This window comes from Dermacentor albipictus, chromosome 9 (genome assembly GCF_038994185.2).
Source record: "Dermacentor albipictus isolate Rhodes 1998 colony chromosome 9, USDA_Dalb.pri_finalv2, whole genome shotgun sequence".
NCBI classification, from domain to species: Eukaryota; Metazoa; Arthropoda; class Arachnida; order Ixodida; family Ixodidae; genus Dermacentor; species Dermacentor albipictus.
Genome location: NC_091829.1, coordinates 352,347 through 376,319, shown reverse-complemented (window position 1 = coordinate 376,319; position 23,973 = coordinate 352,347). Strand labels below are relative to the sequence as shown.

Here is a 23,973-nt window from a genome sequence, read left to right as displayed (position 1 = left end):
CGTCCCGTGGCTGTTAGCGGTCGGCTAGATTATTTCCTGACCAGGCGCAAGGAGGAAGGCAGCGACGTGCCTCGGTGACAATGATACGAGCAGATGGCTGTCTGATGTCTGTCTTGGTAGTGCTGGCGCTTGCTAGATGAGCTGTGGTGAGGTAACTGTAGAAAACAGATTGATAGTAACACTGCAAGACGACAGAAGAGGTGGTTGCCTTGAGCACGCTGTAATTTTTTCCTTGTTCTTGTTCCAAATAAACCAGAAACGTATTGGTTCTGTGGCCTTTCTGGTCCTTTTGAAACATATTGCCGTGACCAGGACACCTTGAGACAGATGTGACGTCATCAATCTGTTTCGCCTCAGCGAGTTCAAGGATGGGACAGCGATGTCTGGCGCAACACTAAACCATCACGATGAGGACCATGACCCATGATCATTGGGAACCCAGCTACAGAGGCAAAAAATATTCCAACATAATTTTAAACATGGACAGAGAAGTTCTTTCGAAGAAGTGCAAGACGCTGAAAGCAAATGTGACCATGTTTACCAGTGAAATTGATAAAAAGATAGCAGACGACACCGACAGAGCACAATTAACGACGCTTCTAAACGAGATGAAGAGTTGGTCACAGACATTAAACCAGGTCAACTCCCAGGTAAAATTGCCCATCGAACTGGAAGATGTGAAAACAGAATTTGAAAGCATCTTGCACTATGAAATGAAGATTGTCACTGCAACAGTGAAGTTAGGAGAACAAATCTGAGAGTTGAACCAAGCGACACAGCAAACAGCAGGAGTAGTGACACGCCAAGTGAGCACAGCGCAATGTACTCACGTCTCGGAAATGCAAGGGTTAGGTAAGTTGCCATGGCTATAGATGATTAAATTTGATGAGAAAAGAACAGCTTGGCCGAGGTTTTGGCATCAATTTGAGACGTTGGTGCACAATATAATGAACATGCCAAAGAGTCAGAAATTTAATTACCTTCAGGCATCACTTAATGTAGAGGCAGCATCTCTATCAGAAAGCTTACAGTTATCCTAAAAGAATTACGAGCAGCCAGTTGCCCTTCTGAAAGAAATGTTCGGCCGACAAGATAATTTAAGAGAGGCCTACCTTAAGGAAGTCGCAAATGTGGAAGCAGTGAAGACTTCCAAAGATAAGGATGGCTTGAAGAAACTATTCCAAAAGCTCCAAGTAAACGCAAGAGTGTTGCAGTCATTAGGGGTTGCAATGGACAGTTACTCCACAGTTGTAGTGTCAGTCATGAAAACTGCATTAGTGGAGAACATGAGGATAAAAATGAAGATGAAAGAAATGGAGAAAGGCACAGGCAACAGATCAGCAATGTTGGAGTTGGACTTACCATCAGTAGAGAGCATGCATAACCTCAAAGAAATTATGGAGTTTTTGAACCTCCATATACGCAGTAGAGAAGAGGCACACAAGGAGGAATATGATACCAACCAGTCACCACGTACTAAGAGACGAACAAGGACGTCCTCGCTTCAAACTACTGGGCTGAAAAATTGCATTTTCTGCCATATTACTGGGCACTACACTGAAGGTTGCAGAAGAAACATGATGTTGGAGCAGAAGAAGCAGCTTTGCAGTGGGAGTGAAGATGTTTCAGATGCACAAGACCTTATCACACAGTGAAGATATGCCACATCAACGTGTGTTGCAAGGCACGCAAAGGAAGGCACGCAACATCTATGTGTCGACCATGTACAACTTCCAAGCAGTGGTGGCAGACACCAACATACGAGCGCTCAAGTTGAGCAGTTAGATGTTAAAAAGTCCTGCAACATGAATGCAACAGCAGTCATGAGAGCGCAAGTGCATACTGCTGCAGACAGCTTTTTCATGAATGGAAGGAAAAGATATCGGGTGCTACGCACGGATTACACTGGACAATGGGAGCCAGAGGACATTCAGCCTTAACAGATTATTGAGAAATCTAGGCTACAAAGTGAAAAGATCTGAAAAAATATCACTGTGAGGTCGTTTGGAGGAGGAGAGTCTGAACTTGACATGAAAGTCGTTGAAGTCAAAATCAAGAAGGACCCTATATCGGAACACATCACTATTAAGGCGCATGAGATAGAACAACTATCCCGCGACGTCCTACCATCGTCACCAATGGTAATACAAGAAAGCGTAAGATCTCTAAGTCTTTCTTTGACTGATGACGCTACAAAGGCGGGCAATAACAACTTGGCTTTTGAGACATCAATAATAATTGCAGCCAATTATTACTGGACACTAGTTGCTGGCTGCATTTGCAAGATTCAAGCAAAAATAATAATAATAGAAACAATCTTCAGATGGACGGTTCAAGGGCCTGTGAATATTCGTTCTGCGCTACTGAAATCTTTGATGGTTATGGTTCTCACGGTCACTGCCAAATCTAATACGACTGTCAATGAACTGCAGAAGTTCTGGGATTTGGAAAGCACTGGAATCTTGGAGGAACCAACGACAAAGCCAAGTGATGACCATGGGCTACAATACGTCAGGAAAACCATGGAGCTTTAAGGCAGGAAGATGTCAAGTGCAGCTGCCATGGAAGAATGACATAACACTGAATGACAACAAGCAAGTTTCAGAGGAGAGGCTTATGCAGGTGACTAAGAAATTATGCAAGGAACGCGATGACCTGCAGGACAAAGCTATCCGTGAGTATTTCGAGAGAGAAGTAGCAGAAAATGTAGAAGAAACTGCAGGATCAGATATACAGAACAAATTTGTCTATTGTAGGCTGCATCAGGCAGTGATCAAGATAGAAAGAGCCATGACAAAGATACACATAGTTCTTGATGCGTAGTCAAGCCATAACTTGGGAATATCTCCCAGTGACAATTTGGAAAATGGACCCAACCTAAACCCCGACATCACAAATTTGCTGATGAACTTTCGACAGCACACAATTGCAATATCGGCAGACAGGGAAAAAAACATTTCTGCGGATAGCGATACACGAACATGACTGAGACGCACTGTGCTTTCTGTGGTGAGAAGAAATACCCAGTGAAGCCACGCCACGCTCTGAAATAAATACATGGTGAACGACGAAGGTAACTTTCAGCACAACACCAAGTAGCTTTCTTCCCGCAGCCACAATTCATGAACAGTTGGATCACTTCAAATAACCCATAGTTGTTGCACAACTCGGGAAAGGAATTTATGTTAACGGCGTTTTGCTAGGAGCAAACGACTGTTTGCAAGCTGCTGAGCTGTACAAAGACGCAAGAGCTATTTTTCATAAAGCAGGGATGAATTTGATAAAATGGACTTTGAATGATGCCAAACTACGAAATCTATTTGATGAAGAAGGGGAAGGTTTCGATAGAAGAGTCAGAAAAGAGGGACAAATCAAGGTTTTGGGACTGAAATGGAACTTCGGCGAAGACGTGCTGAATTTTCCAGACACTACGTGGTGAGAGTACATTGAGATGAGACAATTTTCAAAACGGCAGGTCCTGCAAGCTACAGTGAGGCTATACAAACTTTCAGGCTTTGCGACACCATCTTCAATTAGAGCCAAGTTATTGGTACAAAAGATTTGGATAGAAAAACTAAGATGGGATGACCCACTGCTAAGGCAGCACCGATCAGCATGGAAAGAGTGCGCAGAAGAGCTTTAGCATCTGGATAATTCCACTGTAAATGGATGCTATGACTACAACAGGCAAGCTTAAATTAAAGCATCAACAATACATGTTTTTTCAGATGCAAGTCCAATGGCATACTGAGTAGCAGCATACATAGTAAAAGAATACTCAGGCAGAGGCAGAGGATTCAATTTACTCATAGCCAAAGGTAGAGTTGCTCCAATCAGAAAGATTACGCTGGCAAGACTTGAGTTACCTGCCATGGTTGCTTAGTGGCTATGGTGTTGGGCTGCTAAGCACGAGGTCGCAGGATTAAATCTCTGCCCCTGAGCGTCTACAGAAGCTATGCAACCAAGTTAACACAGAGAATAACAAAAGGCACGCATGTTCTACTCAACACCGCAAACAATTTGTAACCTGTACTCGTAACGTTGTCTGTGCCATTCGACTTTCATGCGGAAGAATGTATGTTGGTCAAACCAGCAGATGCATCAATGAGAGATTAAAAGAGCATCTATATAACGTCACTAGGGTAACCTCGAGTCATTTGCGTATTCACTGCCGAGATTGTTCCTGCAAGCCCATGTTTAAAAGCACTTCCATTCTGTATAGGGCTCATAGCAGGATGGCGAGGGAGATTGTGGAGGCCTACAAGATGTCAAAATTAGAGGAAAAGTGCGTAAGCAAGCCTTCTGTATCGCTATCTGAAAAGGAGATACGATGCCTCGGTTTGTCTTTGTGACCACTGCAGTACATGTTTCCCCATGCCTTGCACACGTGTATGGTTTATCGAAATTCACCACTGAGTGTTCTTTTTTGCTGTTACGTTTGTTTCCGCTCGTATGGTATATATTTATTGATGCATGCAAAAATAAAATCTATAGTTGAAAGTGAAGCGCTGTGTCTGTGTATCTGTTTCTTTCTATGTCCTCATACAGTCGCGCTTATACACTACCGTGGATTAAATCCCAGCCACGGTGGTTACATGTTGATGGGTGTGAAGTGCAAAGACACCTGTCTAATTTGATTTAGGGGCACATTAATGAACCCCAGATGCTCCAAATTTCCGGAGTCACCCACTGCAGTTTGCCTCATAATTTGGTTGTGGTTTTTGCACGTAAAACCCCATAATTTTTTTTAGGACTCGAGTTATTGGCTGGAACAGTATCCATCAGGTTGGCTTGTACCATAACTGATAATTTCATCAGGAAAGTAAGCACCGTGAAATTCTGCACTGACTCTCAAATTGTGCTCTGTTGGATCAGGTCAACCAACACGAAATAACTATTTCTTCATAATCACACAGAAGAAATCAAGAGCAAGTTCAACGAGAGTCAATGGCGTTATGTTAAAGTGAAGAAAATCCTGCAGGTTTGATGACCAGGGGAATTAAGACACATGTGCTGAGCAGTGACTTATAGTTAAAGAGACCCACATGAAGAGAGAGCAAGAAACTATGGAGGTTCTAGAGCCTCACAGAAGTATCGACCATCGCGGGTTCAAGCTTAGCAAGCCACAGGGCTGTGTCAGCCCTTGCCTAGTGCGTTGCTGCGCACATGCTCGGGCTGCAAAAAGGCTACCGGGCGCAATGCATGCAGGAACATAGTAATGCCTTCATTTGGCAGAAACCGTTTATTTTCTCTGGTGGCACCCAACACTGCACAAACGCCCACTCCTGGTGCTTGTGGGAACTAAAGGGCTTCTGTGCCAAGGACGAAAATACAGACCTATAGCACGTTGCTATACAGACACCTATCGCATGTCGTTGCGAGAGCAAAGGCTCCTGCGACACACGACTGGGAAAGTTCTCTTGGCTATGTGCTTGCTGTCGCGATAACCAATGGGCCAACTTGCGAGAGCTCGGGCAATCTCCTTCGGCTTGGGCCTCTGATAAGTGCAGCTGACCGTATTTTGACCACGCACAAGTGCTAGACACTGCTCTTGGGCTTAGTTTCCAGAAGCATCAATACATGGTATGCACTCACCATACGGGCAAAGGAACCGTAAGTGAGCTCATGTCCAAGACACGGAGCGGTTTGCAGAAAAGAGGAAAAACATGTACGTATCCAGTGCTGGTCTTGGAGAGAAAATCCGTGCTCTCGCTGCAAGCAGCCGACAGCGGCTCTTGCTGCAACTTGAGCACCCCCACCACAAACCATTGTAAGTGGAGCGCCACAGCTGGAAACCATTGCAAGCGGAACACGGAAGAGGCATAGGGATGACAGAACAGGTGAATGCCCCCCGCAGTGGCATCAAGGCATACCTCAATGCTCACAAAACGGAGGCCTGATTATGATTTTTTTTTCATACTGTAAACCTAACACAGGCTCACACAGCAGTGGTACATATAATACAGTCGAACACGGATATATCGAACTCGAAGGGGATCGCGAATTAATTCGACATATCAAAAATTCGATATAAAAAATACACGCCCAGAGACTTTACCTGTGGCGGACGATGACCTACCGATCGGCACATTCAAGAATGACAACTATTTCCGCACACACGACGCAACGTAATGCTTTATTTGCGTGAAAAAAAATCGCTTATGTTGGTCTGCTTCTTCGCCTTGCAAATGAAATTAAAGACGCTAACCTCGATCTTATCGAGGATGTTCAGGAGTGAAAGCCCGGTTCCTTCCATGTCGCTGCAACAACGGCGAATCAAGCTGAACGCTGCCGCCACTTCAGCGGCGGAGTACGAGCGTGTAGCCGCGCCCTCGTCCGGACGATCTTCGTCGCCACTCGAGCTGTCAGCCTGGGTCCCTCCGACTGCAGCTACAATATCCTCGTCGGCGAGGCTCGCAACAGCCTGAACGTTGCTGTCAACGTTCACATAGTAATCGTCAGCAGACACTTCGGCTGGAACGGCAGCCGGGAAAAGGGACGACAACTCGCGAAACGCGTCGTCCATGCACTCGTTGTCGCGAAACGCGTCGTCCATGCACTCGTTGTTTCAGGAAGTTTCGCTGTCACGAGGCCTGCCTTCCGGAAGCAGTTGGCCACAGTATCCTGCTTCACGTCTCTCCAGGCGCCTGTCATCATTTGAATGGCCCCCAGCAGGTCAACCTTAAGCTCGGTGCCCATGCGGAAGTTCACCAAAAGCATATCAATGAGTCGCCTCCTGTAGCCGACTTTGAACGACTTAATGATGCCCTGGTGGAGCGGCTGCAACTTTGCTGTCGTGTTCGCCGGCAGAAACTTGAGCGCGATGTTTTCGAGCTTGCAGGTGGTGTGATGGGCCGAGCAGTTATCGACGAGGAGGCAAGCGTGACGCCCCGATTTGCCCAGTTCGGCGTCCCACGCTTGCAGCCATTCTGTGAACAGCTGACGCGTCATCCACGCCTTCTTATTGAAGGCGTAGCGAACGGGGAGCTGCTTACAGTTTTTAAGCAGCGCGGTGCCCTTGCTTTGCCAATCACAAAGGGCTGGAGCTTTTGAGAGCCATCCATGTTAGCAGCGAGCAGAACGCTCACGCGGACTTTGCTCATCTTGCCCCCGTGACACGTGCTGCCCCGGATGTCGAGCGTCTTGCTGGGCAGCATCTGCCAAAACAACTCGGTCTCGTCGGCGTTGAAGATTTCCACGGATGAAAACTTCGCGCAAATTTCCGGCCATTCCTTCGAAATCCACTGCTGGATATCCTGGCTGATGACGGCTCCGCTTTCCCCAGAAATGGTTTTGCCAACTATCTTGAGGCGGTTCTTAAACCTCTGCAGCCAACCTGTGTTGTCGGCGAAGTTGTCATCACCAAGTGCAGCGGCAAACCATTTGGCTTTAGCCATTAGCATTGGGCCATCCACCGGAATGTTCTTAGCCCGCACCTCTAAAAACCACGCATAGAGGACCTTTTCAACTTTCTCGTGGACAGGAGCGCGCACACGACAAGCTCCCGACGTTTGTAACTCCGCCGCTTTCGACTTTATGTCCGCCTTGTTTTTTAACAAGGTGCTTAGAGTGCTCCGAGGAATCCCGAAGTCATCTGCCACCGTCGCACTTTTCTTGCCCGCCTCAACACGCTGAATGGCTTTCAGCTTTGTCGCAAAGTCCAGGTTCTTGCGCTTCTTGACGCTGCCTGTGCTTGCTGCGGCCATTGCTTCCGTGTCAGCTCACCACGATCCAGTCACACGTGTCGTGTGACGCACGCAAAACAATAATGAACACGAAACACAAGAACGCGCACAAAACACAAGAATTCACGTGCGCAGCCACCGCCAACAAAGCGCTCGCGATGGCCACCTCCGAGGACGACAGCGACGTACGAAAGGCACGAGCTGTGGTTGGCTGAGCAAAACTCGTGAAAAAGCAACAAGAAAAAAAAGGCAAAAGGAGGAGGCCACCGCCGCCTTCGTTCCTGGCTACCTTTTCCGAGCAGATCACTATGGTTACGCGGGGGAAGGATGAGAGACATTGGGAGAGAGAAAAATAAAAGCAGTTCCGCAAGCAGGGTGTTGCCACAAGTCGGAGAGCGTGCGCAGCGGGAGTACCGTCTGAGCCTCCCTCCCTCTCGCTCTCACATTTTCCGAGCCTTTCGGGGGAGGCACGGAGCACGCAGGTGCAGCGAGTGCCGAGATCGCGCGGCATTCTGTATATCCAATGGCGGGTAAAAATATCGTTCGATATAAACGTACGAATTTCTATACTTTTACACAGAATTTTCAAGGGGATAATTTACGAGTTCGATACAGACAATAATTCGATATATGTGGGTTCGATATATCTGTGTTCGACTGTACAAGCAAAGAACGGGAAAGAAAACATATGAAAACATATAAAATGGAAGACTTCCCATACACTAACTGATATGTCGTCAGAAGACGACAACGCTGAAGTGCGCGTGTGAAGGCCCTGGTGCCTTTTGGCACGAGCGTGCCTCACAGAACGAACATCTCGCCAGTGCTGGCTCCTACGCCGGAAGTAGTGTCTGCTACTATGTGCCTGTTTCCATGACTTACTAAATTGGCGACAGTCAACCATGGCTGTACCGACGTAACAATTGGCGAGGAGGAAGACTCTGGACTCACCAACACTTCACCGATGTCAAGGATCAACATGGCTATGCCTGACTTTGGTTGGCTACCCGAGTTCAGTGGCAGCTCCGGCTCCTGGAGATCCTGGTATGGGAGGCTTCAATTCTTTTTCAAAGCTAACAACATTACGGACGCTTCCAAGCAACGTGCTCATCTGCCAGGGAACAGACTTTCGACGTTGTGTGCACTCTCGTACAACCCAAGCAGCCCAGCCAAGTGAATTATGAGAAAATAGGCGAGATGCTCACGCCGCATTTTGATCCACAACCTTCTGAAGTATTCAGCAGGGCACGCTTCCAATGACGTGACCAACTGCACGGTGAAACAGTCAGTGAATACGCGACAGCACTGAAGAAACTAGCAACTGATTGTAATTTTTGAACCAGCGTAGACACGGCTACGAATCCCACAATGCCGCCTCTTGACTTAATGTTGCATGACCGTTTCCTTTGTGGTCTTTGAAACAAGCAGGTCCAGCAATGGTTGTTTGCAGAAAAGGACTTGACATTCAAGAAAGCGTTTGACTTTGCACTGCATGCTGAAAACGCCGTCGAAGATCAGAAAAACATGAAGGTGGAATTTAAGAGCATTCGCGAAGCCTGCACAAGCATATACAATAAAGAAAAGCAAGGTAGCTCCAGTACTACATATACCTAAATAAAGAATCGGCGCTGTTAGCGTTCCGACGCGCAACATGGTCTGGATACTTGCAAGTTTCAGACAGCTTCCTGCAACTACTGCAAGAAACGCGGACACATTGAAAAAGCATGCATAAAAAAGCGGTAAAGAGCAAGAACCAAGAGGAATAACAATATCGAAAATTCACTACAAGGAACTTCGACAACAGCCTCAGCACCAGACGTGGCAGTTTATACGAACTGAAGTCCTTAGGCAACGTGACCAGCACACAGAACGTCATGGTGCAGCTATGCATACATGGCAAGTCCTTGGATATTGTCACGTGGTAGTGACGTTAAAGAACACAGTAGCAGTACTGTGAAAGACAAAACTAGCTTTTATTGGGCGAACCTGTGCCCACAAAACAGGCTACACTTATAGCGCAACGATAGCGGCGAACATGCTCGGCAATCGTCGAAAATCTGATCTGCGGGTCAAACGTGTCGGCTTTTATACAGCAGTCGTCGAATGTTCCAGTCTAATCGTTCGAACCCGCGTGCCTTCCACAAAGTTCTACACCATTCGCGTCACGCGATGAAATCAGATAATACGAGGTTCGGCGACAACAGACAGCGGATAGAAGCATCGATAACTTTCCAGAAACTTCGGATACATGCAGGCGCGTCCCGCGCTGTGCGATAACATTTGTTCGGCGGCGAAACGTGGTCGCCCGATAGACACGTGTCAATACCCCCCTCTTGAAAAGCATCGACCCGATGCTGCAAACAAACGAAGGTAATAAACAAAAGCACTCATAGCAAAGAAAAGAACAAAAACGGCGAAGTTCATCAGCGTCCGTAAAAGGGTTTAAGGCGCACCACGTGGACCACTTCAGATCGTGCGCGGCGCCGCTGTGAATGCGAAATGCCGTCTGGCACGACCTCATAGTCCAGAGCGCCAATACGTCAGATGACCTTGTAGGGTCCGAAACAGCGTCGGAGTAGTTTCTCACTGAATCCTCGTCGGCGTATCGGGGTCCATACCCAAACACGGTGGCCGGGCTGGTACTCGACGAAGCGTCGTCGGAGGTTGTAGTGTCGGCTGTCAGTCCTCTGCTGGCTCTTGATTACAGGCGGGCGAGCTGTCGGGCTTCTTCGGTGCGCTGGAGATGGGTAGCAACGTCAACGTTCTCCTCGTCAGTAAAGTGCGGCAGCATGGCGTCGAGCGTCGTCGTCGGGTTCCTGCTGTAGACCAGCTTGAACGGCGTGATCTGTGTTGTTTCTTGCACCGCCGTGTTGTAAGCGAATGTTACGTACGGCAGTACGGCATCCCAGGTCTTGTGTTCGACATCGACATACATCGCTAGCATGTCGGCGAAGGTCTTATTCAGCCGCTCCGTAAGACTATTCGTCTGCGGATGGTAGGCCGTTGTCCTCCTGTGCCTTGTTTGACTGTATTTCAGTATGGCTTGGGTGAGATCCGCTGTAAAGGCCGTTCCTCTGTCGGTGATGAGGACTTCTGGGGCGCCATGTCGCAGCAGGATGTTTTCAACAAAGAATTTCGCCACTTCGGCTGCGCTACCTTTCGGCAGTGCTTTAGTTTCAGCGAAGCGGGTGAGGTAGTCCGTCGCCACGACGATCCACTTATTTCCGGTTGTTGACGTCGGAAAGGGTCCCAGCAAGTCCATCCCGATCTGCTGGAATGGTCGGCAAGGAGGCTCGATTGGCTGTAGTAATCCGGCTGGCCTTGTCGGCGGTGTCTTGCGTCGCTGACAGTCTCGGCATGTTTTGACATAACGGGCGACGTCGGCGGTCAGGCGCGGCCAATAATACTTTTCTTGTATCCTCGATAGTGTCCGGGAAAATCCGAGGTGTCCAGCGGTCGGATCGTCATGTAGGGCGTGCAGTACTTCTGGACGAAGTCCTGACGGGACAACAAGAAGGTAGTTGGCGCGCACTGGTGAAAAGTTCTTCTTCACGAGTAGATTGTTTTGAAGCGTGAAGGAAGATAATCCGCGCTTAGATGACCTGGGGACAACGTCGGTGTGCCCTTCCAAATATTCCACGAGGCCTTTTAGCTCCGGGTCTGCCCGTTGCTGTTCAGTGAAGTCTTCCGCGCTTATCATTCCAAGGAAGGCGCCGTCATCTTCGTCATCTTGCGCCGGCGGGTCAATGGGGGCACGTGATAGGCAATCGGCATCGGAGTGTTTTCGTCCGGACTTGTAGGTTACAGTGATGTCGTATTCTTGTAGTCTGAGGCTCCACCGCGCCAGTCGTCCTGAAGGATTCTTTATACTCGCTAGCCAACACAACGCGTGATGGTCACTGACGACTTTGAATGGCCTGCCATAAAGATAAGGGCGAAATTTAGCTGTAGCCCAAACGATGGCGAGGCATTCCTTTTCGGTCGTAGAATAGTTGCCTTCCGCTTTTGACAGCGACCGGCTAGCGTAAGATATCACCTGTTCGACTCCGTTTTTCCTCTGGACTAGAACGGCACCGAGGCCTAGGCTACTGGCGTCAGTATGGATTTCTGTATCGGCGTACTCGTCGAAGTGTGCAAGTACCGGCGGCGACTGCATGCGTCGTTTGAGTTCTTCAAATGCGTCGGCCTGCGGCGTTTCCCACTTGAACTCAACATCGCTTTTAGTTAGACGTGTCAACGGCTCGGCGATGCGTGAAAAGTCCTTGACAAAGCGCCTGTAGTAGGCACATATGCCAAGGAATCTACGCACTGCCTTCTTGTCGGTGGGATGCGGGAACTTTGCGATGGCAGCTGTTTTCTGGGGGTCGGGGCGTACTCCGGATTTACTGATGACGTGGCCTAGGAACAGAAGCTCATCGTAAGCGAAGCGTCATTTTTCTGGCTTCAGAGTGAGCCCTGATGACTTGATGGCCTCTAGTACTGTGGCAAGCCGCCTAAGGTGATCGTCGAAATTTCCGGCGAATACAACGACGTCATCCAAGTAAACGAGACAGGTCTGCCACTTTAATCCTGCTAAAACCGTGTCCATGACGCGCTGGAACGTCGCAGGCACTGAGCACAGTCCGAATGGCATAACCTTGAACTCGTCGAGGCCGTCTGGGGTGATGAAGGCGGTCTTTTCACGATCTCTTTCGTCGACTTTTATTTGCCAATAGCCAGACTTGAGGTCCATCGAGGAAAAGTACTTAGCGTTGCAGAGCCGATCCAACGCGTCGTCTATCCGTGGAAGGGGGTATACGTCCTTCTTCGTGATCTTGTTTAGACGACGATAATCGACGCAAAAACGTAGGGTTCCGTCCTTTTTCTTCACCAGGACGACAGGGGATGCCCACGGGCTTTTCGACGGCTGGATGATGTCGTCGCGCAGCATTTCGTCGACTTGTTCTCTTATAGCTTCGCGTTCTCGCAGCGAAACTCGGTAAGGGCTCTGGCGGAGTGGTCGAGCGTACTCCTCGGTGATTATGCGATGCTTGGCGACTGGTGTTTGTCGAATCCTCGATGACGTCGAAAAGCAGCCTTTGTATCGTCGGAGCAGACTTCTGAGCTGCTGTTGCTTAATCACTGGGAGACTTGGATTAATGTCGTAGTCTGGTTCGGGAACCATGGTCGTCGGGGTAGATGCGGCGGAATCCGAGAGGACAAACGCATTACTGGTTTCCAGAAGTTCCTCGATGTACGCGATCGTCGTGCCCTTCTTGATGTGCTTGAACTCCTGGCTGAAGTTTGTCAGCAACACTTCAGTTTTCCCTCCGTGCAGTCAAGCGATCCCTCTTGCGACGCAAATTTCACGGTCTAGCAGTAGACGTTGGTCACCTTCGATGACACCTTCTACGTCAGCGGGTATTTTGGTGCCGACCGAAATAACAATGCTGGAGCGAGGCGGGAGGCTCACTTGATCTTCGAGCACACTCAAGGCGTGGTGACTACGAGGGCTCTCCGGCGGTATTGCTTTACCTTCCGACAGCGTTATTGACTTCGACTTCAGGTCGATGATTGCGCCATGTTGGTTCAGGAAGTCCATACCGAGAATGACGTCTCGTGAACACTGTTGGAGGATAACGAAGGTGGCAGGGTAAGTCCGGTCATGAATGGTTATTCTTGCCGTGCAGATTCCACTCGGCGTAATCAAGTGTCCTCCAGTGGTGCGAATTTGAGGGCCTTCCCATGCAGTCTTAACCTTCTTCAATTGGGCGGCGATGTGTCCACTCATGACGGAGTAATCAGCCCCTGTGTCCACTAAGGCGGTAACAGCGTGGCCGTCGAGAAGCACGTCGAGGTCGGTGGTTCTTTGTCTGCCGTTGCAGTTAGGTCTTGGCGTCGGATCACGGCTGCGTTGCGTTGAACTGAAGCTGGAACGTCGTGTCGTCAAGCTGTCTTTCGTCGTCGTACTCTTTGCTTCCACATTTCGTCGGAATGGCGGCGTGTCGTTGCGTCGTCGAAGTAGTCTATTCGGCGTCTTCGTCGGCGGTGGAGGATCTTCGTCAGTTCGACGAACAGCAACCGCACCTCCATCGGTTGCTGCTTTTAGTTTTCCGGATATGGGTTGACGGACCGGCTCCGGGCTGGGCCAGTGTATGGTCGGTGCTGCGGCGACAGGTAGCGGCCTGGTGATGGCGAACGGGAAGGTCGTCAAGGGCTCCATTGAGTGGCAGCGAGGTAGTCGGTGATATCGCGAGGTCGTTCGCCAATCTGTGGCCGTGGCGCGTTAACGGCGAAACCTCGCAGTCCCATCTCTCGGTATGGGCATCGGCGGTACACATGGCCGGCTTCTCCGCAGTGGTAGCAGAGCGGGCGGTTGTCGGGGGCACGCCAAACATCAGTCTTCCTTGGAATGCCGCGTGGCTTGACGGGTTGGCGTGCTGGCGGCGGGGGTGGTGGTGGACGATGGAACTGTGTCGTCACTGGGCCCAGCCGTTGGCGCGGAGGGGGAACGTGACGGCGGCCTACAGCGGCGTATGTCGTCGCTTGCGGCTGAGGTTGCGGCGATTCAGGGGCTACTCCAAGTTGTTGTTGGAGCTCCTCACGCACGGCGTCGGCAATCGAAGTCACTTGAGGCTGTGATGACGGGAACAGCTTCTGTAGCTCCTCCTGCACGACCGCTCGGATAGTCTCGTGCAGGTCGGCGGTGGCCAGTGACTGAATTCCTGCGTAGTTTGTAGAGCTCGTGCGGCGGTTGAATTGCCGGTTCCGCATTTCGAGTGTCTTCTCGATGCTGGTGGCCTCGCGAAGGAATTCTTCTACGGTCGTCGGTGGGCTTCGTATCATTGCGCCGAAAAGTTCTTCCTTCACACAACGCATGAGAAGGCGGACTTTCTTCTCCTCGGGCATATCCGGGTCGGCATGGCGGAACAGATGGGTCATTTCTTCCGTGAAGATGGCAACGTTCTCATTAGGTAGCTGCACTCGGGCGTCCAGCATGGCTTCGGCCTTGCATGGCTTCGGCACGACGCTCGTAAAGGTGCGCAGGAAGCCGGTACGGAAGAGGTCCCATGTCGTTAAGGTCGACTCCCGGTTCTCAAACCATGTTCTGGCGGCATCTTCTAAGGCAAAGTATACATGCCGCAACTTGTCGTCGGAGTCCCAGTTGTTGAAAGTCGCGATTCGCTCGTACGTCTCCAGCCAGGATTCCGGGTCTTCAGTTGCTGCTCCATGGAAGGTTGGTGGGTCCCGAGGTTGCTGTAGGATAACGGGGGACGCTGGGGCAGCCATTGAGGTTGTCGTGACTACGATCTTCTTTGTCGCCCCAGGTAGAAGTCCGTGCTCTGGGGGCAGTCCTTGCAGTCTGCGGCTAGCACGCTGGTCTTGGGCGGTGTCGGTTTTGTCCTCGGGCTTCGGGCTTGGATCGCGGCTTCGCGGGGGCGTTCGGTACATGAACGCACTAGCACCTCCACCAGATGTCACGTGGTAGTGACGTTAAAGAACACAGTAGCAGTACTGTGAAAGACAAAGCTAGCTTTTATTGGGCGAACCTGTGCCCACAAAACAGGCTACACTTATAGCGCAACAATAGCGGCGAACACGCTCGGCGATCGTCGAAAATCTGATCTGCGGGTCAAGCGCGTTGGCTTTTATACAGCAGTCGTCGAATGTTCCAGTCTAATCGTTCGAACCCGCGTGCCTTCCACAAAGTTCTACACCATTTGCGTCACGCGATGAAATCGGATAATACGAGGTTCGGCGACAACAGACAGCGGATAGAAGCATCGATAACTTTCCAGAAACTTCGGATACATGCAGGCGCGTCCCGCACTGTGCGATAACATTTGTTCGGCGGCGAAACGTGGTCGCCCGATAGACACGTGTCAATATTGAGGCTAACACAGGTGCAGCCTGCACTCTCATCGGTGAGGCCACGTTCAAAGCCAAGTGGACACGTGACCCACCACGGCTTCAGACAAACGACATTCTCCTACGCACATGGTCAGGTCAGCCCCTTTGAGTTCTCGGGTGTGCAAGGGTGGAAGTAACATACAGGGACAAGATCTTTACATTACCGCTTGTCATTTTCAAGGGAGCAGGGTCTAACCTTCCCGGACGAAATTGGGTTTCCTCATCTGGGTACACAGATAACAGGAGTCAAGGACGTATCAGACGACGAACTTGTTTCCAAGCTTCTGGACAAGTACCAGTCTGCGTTCGATGAGGACATCTCAGGACATGTCGGCCCTGCGGCACAAATCGAACTTGTGGGAGGAGCAACGCCAAAGTTTCTAAAAGCACGTCCAGCTCCCTTCACGCTGTGGTCGGCTGTAGAGGTTGAATTGGATCAACAGCAAGATCAAGGCATAATCGAGCCTGCGCAGCATTCGAATTGGGCAACGCCTCTCGGTACTTCTTCAAAAAAAGAATGGTTCATTACGAATTTGCGGTGACTACCGTTGTACAGTGAATCAGGTATCGAAGAAGGCAGATAATTCCCACAACAGATAAGGTCCTCAGCCACTTGAGGGGCGGCAAGGTCTTTAACACCCTGGATTTAGCACAAGCTTACCAGCAACTTCATGTGACACTACAGACAGCAGAGATATTGAAAGAGCATAGGTTAGGGCGTGTTGGTATTCCATAACTGAGGTTTTTTAGCGCATGAAAAGGGACGAAAGACAGTGGCAAGACGCGGACACAGCGCGGCTTGTCAGCGTCTTACTTCCTTGTGTAGTGCTGTGTCCGCGTCTTGCCACTGTCTTTCGTCCCTTTTTGTGTGCTAAAAAACCTCAGAGATATTGACCCTGAACATGCTGAAAGGGCTCTAGAAGGTCAGACGGTTGCCTGTTGGAATCTCTGCAGCACCAGCCATTTTTCAACGGTTTATGGAGACTATGCTGTCTGGCATCACAGGCCTTTGTGCACACTTAGATGACGTGATCATCAGTGGAAAGGATGCCATGCTAAAGGTGACGTGCCATTGTTTGAAGCGTTGTCGAGACCACCGTTTACAGCCACTGAGATAGCACGTCTGACACAACAAGACAGTATCCTGCAAAGGCTATACAAGTCAGTACAGAATGGTACAGTGGAGAAACTCAGTGGAGGTGACTTCACTCCTTACTGACAAAGTAGTTGTACTGACAATATTTGTAGTTGTTAATTTCGGACATGCATTGTTATGAAGACTGTATAAAAATGCAATTGGGGCCTTGTTTTTGGTATATCTAAAAATATGGTTTTTTCCATGTTTAGTTTTATGCCCCACTCTTGGCACCAATCATCTATTGACCGCAAAGCCTTCTGTAGCAAAAATTGGTCTGTTCTAGACGACAGTTCTTTAAAAACTGCACAATCGTCCACAAACAATCTGACGCCCACTTCCTTTGGAATTACTTGAGCTGTATCATTAATATAAACTAAAAACAACAGTATCCCTAAAACACTGTCTTGCAGAACACCAGTTATAAATCTCAACACATGAAGAAGCATCCACACGCTTGAACAAATTCAGTTCTCTTATGCTATGATATCACGAGGTCATTTGACTTGCTATGGTCGTGGCGCATTGGCAGCGAATCCTTATAGTCCCAAGTCTCAATTTGGGCACCGGTAGTAGACATGGCCCACTTTCCCGCATTCATTGCGCAGCAGGCGGTGGTCAGGAGCACATCAAATGTCTTTCTTTTCTGGGGCAGTGGACGGGCCGACGTGCGGGAGGTGTGACGGCAGCAGTGGTGTCTGGTTATAGAATTGCAGCGTCATGCAGCCTTGACGCGGGCAACGGTGCCATAAGTCATTGTTTCCATCATAGACTGTGGCGGTTCAGAAACTTCCAGTGGCTGCTGTATCTCCTCTCAGGTGATGTCAGCAATTGAATTCACTTGGGGCTGCGACACTGGAAACATTTTACGTAGTTCCTTTACACACAACTGCTCTTACCATTTCCTGCAGGCCATTAGAGCAGAGTGCTTGAATGTCTGCACTGTCTCACATCGAGTGGCGATTGTACTGTTTAGTAGACATTTCTAGTGTCTTCTGAATCGTCGTAGCCTCCATTATAAATTCTGCATTAGAAATTGGGTGGGCTGCGGATAAATTGAGCAAAGAGGTCTTGTTTTACTCGATGGATGAGAAACTGAATTTTCTTGACCGGTATATCCGGGTTGGCATGGCGCACAAGTCAGGTGATGTTCTTGTTAGGCAGCTGTACTCGTGCTTGCAGTAAACATTCGTTCCTTTCTTTACTGGTGATGCTTGTGAATGTCTTTAGGAAATCGCTGCAAAACAGGTCCTATGTTGTTAACCAGGACTCTTGATTTTCGAACCAAGTTCCAGTGGCTTCTTCCAGGAAAAAATAGACCTGTTGCAACTTGTCTTCAGCGTTCAACTTATTTTTGGCTGACACTCTTTCTAATGTCTCTAGCCAGGTGTCCCAATCGTCTGATGAAGCTCCATAGAAAGCAGGAGTTTTCTGGGTTGTTGAATCACGATCAGTATAGGCGGCACTGTGGCTATCATCATGGCTGTTGACTTCACCTTGGTCTTTCTGGTTTTCTTGGGTAAAAGTTCATATTCCGAAGGCAAGTTTTGTAGCCTGAGGCTTGCTGAGGTCCGGGGCGGCGTTGATGTTCTCTTTGTGGTACAGGCTTAGAGCACAGCTTTGATGGAACATCCAGTACATGAATGCACAAGCGCCTCGACCAGATGTCACATTGTAGTGACAGTGAAGAGCACAGTAGTGAAACTGAATTGCAAAACTAACTCTTTATTGGGCGAACCTGTGCCCGCAAAAGCAGGTTGTACTCAAAGCACAAGGATAGGGACGAGCACAGTTGATGATCGTTGAAATGTGAGGTGTCTACGGGCTAGAAGTGTCGGCTATTTATACATGACTTGTCAGCAGGTATAGCATAATCTCTTGTGCTCACGTACCTTCCAGAAAATACAACACAATTCACATTGCATATGCAATCTAATTACACAAGTTCCTGCAACAAAGCAGTTAGAATTGGCTACAACAATCACGAATGTTCCAATATGTACAGGCGCGTCTTGCGACATGCAATAAAATTTAACATTTATTAGCCGGTGACTTCAACATTTGTTAGCTGGCGACAGGAAAATGGTAAACATGGACACGTATCAACAAGGTCATAGACAAGCTAAAACTCATTATCCTTTCCTACATCCTTAGCTGTTTGCCACAGTGTCTGCATCTGGGCGGGGCAAAAATGGGTTGTCATGCTCACAAAGTGTGAAGTGCCGTACGCAGTGCCATTTTGATTTGTGCATGTTTTTTGCTGCTGCAGTGTCTTGCAGCCCACCAGTGACTGAAGACCCCTCGACGCATCTGCTGCAGGACCTGTTCCTAGTAACACCAGTACTGTGCAGCCACTGTGAGTTTTCCACCTCAGTGGGCTTGCTCTCACGAATTGGCATGTGGCTGTACTTCATTTGGTGCTTATCTGTAAAAATAATGGGTGCACTTTGCCGGGGCATCCCCTCCCATGGCACATGCTGATTGCAGGGCACCTGTAACAGCCCTACCTTAGTAGAAAACACAGAAGGGGCTGCCAGCAGAGTAGGTTGGTGTTGGGTAGATGCACACACGTTTACACAAGCTTCTTTCACCAAGACAATGTGGGAAAGGATGATGAAAAGTGCTCTTTCTGTAGTGAAAAATAGCATGTTTACAAAAAATCAGGCATTATTAATAATAATTCATCACTTCCCGGCCCAACAAAGTTGCTGGTTAGCTTGGGGTCCTTGTTTGAAATTAGTCAGTCCTGCCAATTACGAAGAGGAACAGGAAAGTCTAAAACAACTGCTTTAGAAAACTATGAGTGTGTTGGGCATGAAATGTTAAACCTTTAAAGAATATACAAAGATGTGGTTTAATTGGCAAAAAGTCATAAGTAATTGATCAAAGTTTCACTAATTGGAACACATGACATAGATCAGAGAGAGCCTGAATAATGGTTATGCAAGGGGCCGTTACAATAGAGCTTGTTAAACTGATATGAAGCTCAGGACATGTTGTCAGTGTTGATGTTATTCACTGTGCTTGTATTGAAAGGAAAAGGGGAACCACCTAACACAAAGCCACCACTTTACTATACTCTTAAAATATGATGCCAAGATTGAAAAAAAAAATTTAGAATAAGAATATATAGTGTATCAGTCTATCTTATGGAAATTTTCTAGGCAAATCGAAGTGTTATAAAACCTGCGAAAATTTTTATAATCTGTTATTTAAAATCTTTTTTAAGAAATCTGGATCTCATGCCAGCGCTTCCAACTTAAATTTAGCTCACCTTAACAAAACCATTGTTGGTAGCCACATAGAAGAGACATTGACCTCTGTAATGAAACAAAATTAATGAGAACTGAAGATTCCAAAAGGTGTAATCAAACAACAACAAAAACATGCTCTTCTGATAGGTACTCCTTGCTTTAATATACAGCCATAATGCCGCAGAGAGCTCTCCACATGCCAGTTACGAGCACTCAGTGAGTGATAATGCGATTTCAGTGATATTGCAAAAATTTCGCTTTATTTGATTCCAGTGGTGAGCTGTTCCATAGGAGTGCTCCAGTGCTTTTTAACCTCCTCTTTCCGTATGCATTATGCATTTTTGGCAAAAGAAAATTTCCTTTAAGCACGCTGTGTCTATTGCCTCTGGAGTATAAAAATATTGATGAACTCGAATGGCATTTAGTGATTACGCTATTATGAGTACTTAATGTTATTTTGAAATTCAGTAGCAAATAAAAAGCAAGGTAGCAATTATATTTAAACTTTATACAGCAGCATTGATTTAGCGTTGTAATCCAAAAAAAGTCATAAATCGCAAGGTCCTTTTCTGAAAAAAAAACAAAAAAACAGTAGGTTCTACACATGAAACGTACATCTTACCCCAAGATGCAATACAGTAGGATAGATGGCTATGGAATATGCTAAATTGCTCTCAGAGTGGCACTGTTGAAGTAATAACGGCATTTGTACAAAACAAGCTTTGCTTAACTTTCTACAGAGCAGTGCAATTTGAGGCTTCCAATGGAGATGCTTATCTAGTGTGACACCCAAGTATTGAATTGAACTTGCCCACTCAAGTATATTATGGCTTAGAGAAAGTGAGTGACATTCTCTTAAAGGTGCTGTCCATGAAGAACTAAAGAGAATATATTTTCTTGGTATTCAGAGTTAGCTTATTTGACACGAACCGCTGATTGACACTTAGTTCATTATTAGCCACTTGGAATGTTTTGTCCAGGGAGTCTAGAGCACAAAGTAACTCATTCTCGTCTGCGTACATTGCAGCAGAGAAGTTTTCTAAGGCATTAGGAAGATAGTTTACGAATGCAATAAAATATATATTGGCCCCACTACTAAGCCTTGTGGGACACCTGTAACAATGTCAGAAACGTCGAATTCGGTACCTGCAATGGCAATTAGTTGTTTTCTGTTATTGAGATAGCTGCGGAAAAATTCAGGAGTTAGACCTTGAAAACTGCAGCATTCTAACTTATTTAGCAGTATGTCGTGATCCACAGTGTCAAACGCTTTTCGCACATCTAAAAGTATGCCTAGTACACTTTTGTTGTTGTTCAAGTGAGAATTTATGCAGTCACACAGAGCTAATACCACTGTATTTGTTGATCTTTTAGCTCAAAAACCATGCTGGCAATTAGACAAAATGGATTCACGTTCTAGAAATGAAGTGACTCATTGGGTGATAAGTTTTTCAAAGACAGTGTTGAGACAACCTAATACTGATATAGGACGGAGTTATCTAACAAGTTATGGTCCCCATTATTCATAGTGTGCTGTCCCCATAGCGTGCTGTGGACCATTGACCAGGATATTTTCCCTAGTCCCTTTAACCATGCACTTTCCCCACCTTTGTACTTTGTTCTTCTGGAAGTTTCACTGTCGAGGAGCATCATTTGAATTATGGATGGTATACTCTTTACTCTCCCAATATTCTAATTGAAATCGCAAGAAGCCTACATAAATGCTACAGTAAGTTAACAGCCCCTTAATACAATGGAATATAAATGTACAGGGTGACAAACTAACATGCACAAATTATTGTTATTTTTTTTTCATCTTCACTGGAATTGTTAATCCCCTTCCCCCCTCCCTATGCAAGGTACCATGACAGCGGAATTGTATAAGCACCAGTGAAAATACCAGCCTTTATAATAAATGGCCTCTCTCTCTCTCTCTCTTTGTAGAAAAATCGTAGCTGTCTATGATGGTAAAACCAACATATGTTTTTATCAGCAACCTGAAGGAGCCTGAATGATGTTTTATGACCTCCTGATCAACTAACATTACATCAATTATGAAATAATTTTAATGGAAGAATTTATGGCAAGTAGGGTGTTTAGAACACATGAGTAAAATAAGTTATTTGGGGCAAAATATCGCAATCAAATCTGCTGTTTGTGCTAAAAAAAACAGTCAAGGAAAAAGAAAACCGCTGATGTGGCCTCACAATAGCTCTCCACAGTAAAGCCGCTCAGAAATACTGACAAAGAACTAAAGGTCATTCGGTTATTTGGCGAGGCATTTTATCACGGTGTGGCCACTGAAATGAACCAGTGCGACCAGCGAGCGCACAGCTAGGACAGTTTTGTGATGGAAGCAATCTGTGGAAATCAGGTTACTCTAAGTTAAAAATGGCGCAACGCATGCAATTGAAAGTTATCTTTGAAAACGTGCTCAGATAAACTGTTTTACCGACATATTTGTCATAGATATAATCTATGTAAAGTTCGTTTGGTATCAAGGCAAATTACCTAAGGGCCCAAATGTACTGGATGCTTATTTGAGATTCTCATCAACCTATTCATGGGGCTGCTAAGGTACAGTTAAGTTTCCTAGTTTTTCTCTTTAATATGTCTAATTGCTATATTATAGCTGCGGCACCTGTGGATATGTCGAGCATGAATGGCTAGCCTGCTAACAAGTATTATAAATATTCCTTTGAAATATTCTGGCCTAAAATTGCAGCAGCTTTATGTATCGATATCAAAAGAAATATAAGTGGGCATGCGCCACACCTTCTCTCTTTGGAAACTAGCACCATTAATTTTTACAGCAAATGACAGGCTAGTTCCAGGCGCAGTCCAAAGCTTTATTGTGATAAAGGTATACCGCAATAACGACAACTAATTTTCAAGCTAGCATGAATGCATTTCTTCTTGCATTTAAAGATATGTGCGGATGTCCACATAGACGCTTTTTATGTAACATAAATGAAGGTCTTGCGGGTATTCGTGGATTCTAAACAATCCTGCAAGATTTTTTTTTTCTTACAAAGTTGGACTTTAAGCGCATATAATATTTTGTCTGGGTTAATTGGTTATGAAAGCGCGCGTCACACATTTCATACACAGAATTGAGGGAGGTGGCATCTTTATGATGTCACTAAATAACTTTTAGGTTTAGTTATACATGCTTGAGGGGAGAACACGTCTAAGGTCCTCTACACACACATTTTCTCGAAGTTTGTCGGGTAGACATGTTTTCGCATTGGGTTCCACAGAAGCTTGAATGAAGGTTTTTCTTCTGTTATATCCAGTAGCATTCTTAAATATTTGGAACTGTAGTGCTGTGTGCCATTGCACGGCACTCTATTGGTGGACATCAACTGGTTGTGGAGGTTTTTAAGATATGGCAGTGGTCGAAAGCGAGAAACAGCTTCTGATTCATGTGCTTCAAAGAAATGAATCCGTAAGCCTTGACGGTGCTGTATGTGCTTTAGCAATATCTAAAGAAAAAACTATTTTTATCACGTGATTGTCCTACAAAGTAATGTTAAATTGTTTTCGGGCTGCCACACTGTAGCTGTCAAATTTTTCAGTTCACTAACGCAAATGTAGACGCAGCCCGAAACTCTGGCGTGTAGATTGTAGTTTATTTCTAAGGTCATGCGACCAGCACTGCTTGTATTCTGAAGAGATCAATTTTTTTATTATATACTTGCACTTTTACAACATATGATACATGTGTGCTTTATATAAATGAACTACGGCTAATCTGCATAACCTTTCTATAATGCAAACTGAGCATCAGTGTGCGTTGACTTAAGTTTACAAATCTCCCAGACATTAATTGCACTGAAACGTGAACTCCAAGCAAGTATACCGTATAACTTAGGGCACGACTGGAATTATTTGACCACTTCCAAATATGGCAGACATCTTGCAGTTAGATGCATGGTTGTCGGCTACAAGTCGGATAACTTAGAAACCTGCTTCTTTCGAGTGCTAGTCGGTGCAATTGATCCCCTTT

General features: G+C 46.9%; 1 protein-coding gene across 3 annotated transcripts in view; it reads left to right on the top strand.

The window, feature by feature from the left end:
- Pi3K21B (phosphatidylinositol 3-kinase regulatory subunit alpha) overlaps positions 1 to 23,973 on the top strand; it is a 144,554-nt gene that overhangs the window by 33,441 nt on the left and 87,140 nt on the right. For all 3 annotated transcript variants that reach the window (XM_065441076.1, XM_065441075.2, XM_065441074.2), the window contains one exon: positions 18,980 to 19,066. In XM_065441076.1, the coding sequence (XP_065297148.1) occupies positions 18,980 to 19,066 (87 nt within the window). The remainder of the gene's footprint in view (positions 1 to 18,979; positions 19,067 to 23,973) is intronic.